Below are 5,495 nucleotides of genomic sequence, written 5' to 3'. Positions count from 1 at the left end.
CTTCCTCCGCTGGCAGATCATTTATCTTGTTTTAAGGGAAAAACTCTGAAGTTTGACTTAAGGTAAAAGTTGCTAGGGTGTTCCGAGGGGTTGCTATGGTGTTCTGAGGGGTTGCTAAGGCATTGCTAGGTGGTTGCTAGGATGTTCTGAGTGGTTACTTGGTGGTTTTTAAGGTGTTGCTAGGCAGTTGCTAGGGTGCTCTGAGTGGTGGCTAAGGTGTTGCTAGGTGGTTGCAAGGATGTTCTGAGTGGCTGCTAGGTGGTTGTTTTGTTAAGGCATTGCTAGGAAGTTGCTAGGCTGTTCTGAGTAGTTGCTAGGTGGTTGCAAGTGTGTTCTAAGTGGTTGTTAAGGCGTTGCTAGGTGCTTGCTTGGATGTTCTGAGTGGTTACTAGGTGGTTGCTTTGTTAAGGTGCTGCTAGGCAGTTGCTAGGGTGTTCTGAGTGGTTGCTAGGGTGTTCTGAGGGGTTGCTAAGGCGTTGCTAGGATGTTCTGAGTGGTTACTTGGTGGTTGTTAAGGTGTTGCTAGGCAGTTGCTAGGGTGTTCTGAGTGGTGGCTAAGGTGTTGCTAGGTGGTTGCAAGGATGTTCTGAGTGGCTGCTAGGTGGTTGTTTTGTTAAGGCATTGCTAGGAAGTTGCTAGGCTGTTCTGAGTAGTTGCTAAGTGGTTGCAAGTGTGTTCTAAGTGGTTGTTAAGGCGTTGCTAGGTGCTTGCTTGGATGTTCTGAGTGATTACTAGGTGGTTGCTTTGTTAAGGTGTTGCTAGGCAGTTGCTAGGGTGTTCTGGGTGGTTGCTAGGCTGTTGCTAAGGTGTTGCTAGGCAATACAATTAAATGGCTGTCAATCAGTATGTCAAATCAATGACAGTTAATAGAGGCATATTTTTTAATTTAACTATAAACTGAAAATACAGAAAAACTGAGAACTGTGTGTGCGTGTGTGTGTGTGTGTGTGTGTGTGTGTGTGTGTGTGTGTGTGTGTGTAATCTCTGTGCTTGCCAAGCATATTATGAGTCAATAATGAGATGTTCTGAATAATACTGAGTGCCATATTAATATCCTCTGCTTTACTCAGCTCTGGTGCTCGTATGGGTTTACTGTATACACATGCTGTAAATGTGATGCATTAGTGCACTGCATGTGTTTCTCTGACAGTCAGCAGAGGTCATGCATGCACACTGTACACATGTATATGCAGGATTTGCACATGCAAACGGCAGATCCGTGCATGCTGGCTGCAGATCAGCACATGTTGGCTGCAGATCTGTGTGTGTACGGTTGCCAAACCCTGGCTGCGCAGGTGAGACTGGCTCTGGGTCCCGTAAGAACTCTCAGCTGTTAAAACAGTAGTGCTTCACTCAGAGCAAGCGAGAGAGAGGGAGAGAGAGAGAGAGAGGAGGGAAAGAAAATGCACAAAAAAAACTACTTCAGCTGCAACCTCGGATTCTCCATATCCCTCCCAAACCGCAACGAGCCTGCGGCCTGCCAGACCCAGAGAAAGGTGGGGGAAAGGGGAAAAATGAGAGAGAGAGAAAGAAAGTAGCTGCGAGCTTTACTCCACTGAGCGCTTATTGTCGGTGGCCAAAACAAGCAAGGTGATGACATCATCAAACCTGAGACAGAACGATTCCTGAAGGCGTTCGTGTGTAGAGGCAAGGTGGAGCTGTATCCCTAATCACCCCGCACACCCTTCAAGCACAATTTACACCGCTGGCCAAGTTGAAACAATGTAGAAGCACAGGAAAGGAAAGAGAAACGCGTTCGGGATTGAAGGTGCGGCAAGACTTGAGATTAATGTCCGAGTGGTGTTTTCTGAAAGATCTACCGGAGCAGAAAGAGTCCCGTTTTGGGCTCTGTCGAGTTGTCGCTGTAAAAGACTTCTATTCTGTGGCGTTCGTTAAAGTTAGTGATATGGAAAAGCTCCTCACTTCTGCTCTTAAAGTTCACAACTCAAAAAGGAGTTGCTTCAAATGCTCTGATTGGTCTTAACCAGTAAGACTTGGCCTAAACACTAACCGGCTTATACCACACTGAAAAAAATGACTCCTGCAAAATTGCTGCAAACAATTTATATGGGTTGAATTTAAACAAACAAATTAAATTTAGTATGTTCAACTTCATTTGTTTGTTTAAATTCAGCGCAAATAAATTGTTTACAACCACTTACAGTTATTATTAAACCCTATTTTTATTTGTTATTTATTTTAAAAATATTTCCCAAATGATGTTTAACAGAGCAAGGAAATTTTCACAGTATTTCCTAGAATATTTTTTCTTCTGGAGAAAGTCTTATTTGTTTTATTTCGGCTAGAATAAAAGCAGTTTTCAATTTTTTAAACACCATTTTAAGGTCAATATTATTAGCCCCTTTAAGCTATAGTCTACAGAACAAACCATCATTACTTGCCTAATTACCCTAACCTGCCTAGTTAACCTAATTAACCTAGTTAAGCCTTTAAATGTCACTTTAAGCTGTATAGAAGTGTCTTGAAGAATATCTAGTCAAATATTATTTACTGTTATTATTTACTGATAAAATAAATCAGTTATTAGAAATGAGTTATTAAAACTATTATGATTAGAAATGTGTTGAAGAAATCTTCTCTTCGTTAAACAGAAATTGGGGAAAAAATAAACAGGGGGCTAATAATTCTGACTTCAACTGTAGCTTAAAAACATTGAGTAAATCCAAGGAATCATCTTTGAAACATTTTTTTCAGGCTGGGTTCCACATAATTCCTTCATGTTGTCTCAACACAATTCCATTAAGTTAACTTGATTGTTTCAAATTTAAGTGGATTGAACATTAAACAATTAAGTTGTCCGCCCCAAAATACTTAAGAATTGGGTTGACTTAGCTCATTTTAAATAAGGAGATTAAACAAGCAGCGAAATTCTCTTTTTTTGGAGTGTAGAATGGAAATGGATTTAGTTTGAAGCTATTTTCACACAATTTAACTGAGAAATGGCAAGAAACACTTCATTTTTTGAGCGTTTCAATATTGAAATGGTATTTTCTTTGTTAAACACACTGCAATAATCTGCGTATGACCGCAGAAACATGATCAATGAAAACAGGCAACACTTGATTTTAGTCTGAGTAACTGGTTGCTTTGTAAAATTCACGCATTTTATCTGTCCTCTTCTGGATCATGTGCTTTGTAAATGTCTGTCCTGATAGCAGGAGTGCACTAATCACGTCTCTTTCCATCGTCTGCTTATCGTTCTGGCCTTGAGCGAGTCACTGAAGCACAGGTGCACCAGCGAGGAGACTTCTGAATGAAACTTGTCTGCTCCCTAATCTCAAACAAATAACCCCTAGAGCACCTGACACTGCTCGCTTTCACATCAGCACATCTGCCGTCTTCTCTTTCTACAGGACCTTTAAGTTTGGATTATTATTAAAGTGAATCCATCTGCAACGACGGCAGCCTTGAGAACAAGCGAACATGATCTAGACTCGCTTCTCATTCTGCACAACTGTCTGAGAATGTTAAAGCTCCGTTTGATGTTTTTCTGTCTCTAAACTGCAGTTTCCTGTCGGAGAAGGTCACACACCGCCCGCTCTATCCAGACAGCAGATAAGGTGCCAGCTCGGTGCCTGCTCTACAGCTATCATCCTCAGGCATTATTATTAGCAATTTGGAGCGCTCAGGACCAGACAGCCACTCCATCTGCCTGGGGGAGCGTCGGGATTGGGATTATCAGAGGCCCTTTGGTCCCATCCGCAGGTTGGGAAAGGAATGATAACCATCTCAAGATGACTGCCATGTGTGCACAACAACAACAAAAAAAGACGAAGGGAAGGAAAATAGAGTGGCAGATACACCTTTGGAGCTGTTTTCATTGGACGAGGCCTTACCTGAGCTGGGTGGGATTGACATCTGTGTCCATGGCAACCCAGAGGGGGTGATGTCATGAGATCATTATTTATGCAAGACTTGGAGTCTGTCACGTCAAGTGAAGCAGACTGGCTTTTTTTTGAAAGCTGCATTAATAATTTACCTATTACAACTCATGAGGTCATGACTTACAAGACAGCCACCGTGGAGAGAAAGGCCCACATCGCTTCCTCCGCGTCCGAGTGGCTCCGTGCGCGCTTGCGAAACGGCTCTCCGGGTCACGGCTTCTCGTCTGTCCGGTTCGTTTAATCCGATTGTATGCAGGGTCCGCGGACTTTCCCGCTGGACTGCATGTTTTCACCGTCGGCTCGGGGTCAGCGGGGTGTGAGCGCGCCACAGCCGACACGGATGGTTGCGGTGCGCGGTCGGTCGGCTAACGGCGGGGCGGGGCGAGGCGGGGCGCAGCTCAATCCTCCGGAGTCTGAGAAACAGGTGAAGAGAAGTTCAAACGCGACCCACACCTAAGCGGCGTTTCCGCTCATAAAAACAAACAAACTTTGCGCCCAAGTAACTTTTCCTGCTGAAAATGTCAAATGAGGCTTGATTAATTCCTTAGAGTGCATGCGCACGCGTCTGTCAGTACTGATCCGCTACAGCCGAAATGACGCGCCGCGGGAGGCAGAGCACCTGGAAGGGGATGGAGCGGTGAAGACTGGACTCGGGGTACCGCGGAGCTTGCTCGGTCATGGCTGTTGGTCCAGCGCAGATGCTGCGGGAAGTGAAAGCGGCAGACGCTCGCAGCCACCCGCGGCAGCAGCTCCCTGCACCTGATTTCCCGGACTCAGTTCTGGAGCTCCAGCGCAACGGCAGCCAAAACGCGGGCCGATGACATCACCTCCAAAATGTTTGAAGGGGGAAAGAATGCAATCCGAGCTTTTTATTTATTTTTTAAGATGAAGAAAGTTTGCAGCTCCCCCCAGAACAGCGCAAAAGTCTGCCCGAAGAAACAGCGAAGAAAACGCGTCTCTTTTTGCGCATAAAAGCAGGCGATCCGTGCACTGGAAGCAGCGTCCACTTAACCTGCGCCTCCTCCTCTTCCTCGGCAGCTTTCATTCACAAATTCCCGTATACGCCGTTTGATACGAAAACTATTAAAGCGGCCGTTGCGAGCGCGGTGCGTAAAAGCGGCTTGTTTCCTCTCCGCTCGTTTGTCTTCTGAAGCTGCACGGCAGAGCGCAGAAATCACTCCAAGAAAGAAAGAAAGAAAAAAAAACAGAACAAGATTTCAGATCAATCCACCCTCCCTCCCCCAGCCCCCCTTTCTCTTTCTCTCTCCCTCGCTCCCTCTCCGTTTGCTTTCCCCCTCACTCTCTCTCTCTCTCTCTCTCTCTCTCTCTCTCTCTCTCTCTCTCTCTCTCTCTCTCTCTCTCTCTCTCTCTCTCTCTCTTATTGGATCCAAACGAGATTACTCAGCCTCGGTGTGATGCCGCCCGACTACAGCGAAAACACTCGCCAATGTCACCGTGCGCAACAAAGAGGCGCGCGCGCACACACACGCGCGCGCTCCAGCGGTGTTGCCGGGACGCAACGCGCATCGGAAACGGTCCCAAACTAACCCCACACTTTAAATCTGCCACCGGCTCAAACCCAGAAGTTTA

At 45.7% G+C, this 5,495-nt stretch overlaps 1 protein-coding gene across 1 annotated transcript in view; it reads right to left on the bottom strand.

Moving 5' to 3' along the window:
- fgf18a (fibroblast growth factor 18a) overlaps positions 1-5,104 on the bottom strand; it is a 38,766-nt gene extending 33,662 nt beyond the window's left edge. The window contains exon 1 of the mRNA XM_056472845.1: positions 4,030-5,104. Coding sequence (XP_056328820.1) covers positions 4,030-4,061 — 32 coding nt within the window. The 5' untranslated portion in view covers positions 4,062-5,104. The remainder of the gene's footprint in view (positions 1-4,029) is intronic.
- Positions 5,105-5,495: the final 391 nt, after the last annotated feature.

This window comes from Danio aesculapii, chromosome 14, assembly GCF_903798145.1.
Source record: "Danio aesculapii chromosome 14, fDanAes4.1, whole genome shotgun sequence".
Taxonomy (NCBI): Eukaryota; Metazoa; Chordata; class Actinopteri; order Cypriniformes; family Danionidae; genus Danio; species Danio aesculapii.
Note: the sequence above shows the minus strand (reverse complement) of the source record. Positions and strands in the feature narration are given on the sequence as shown.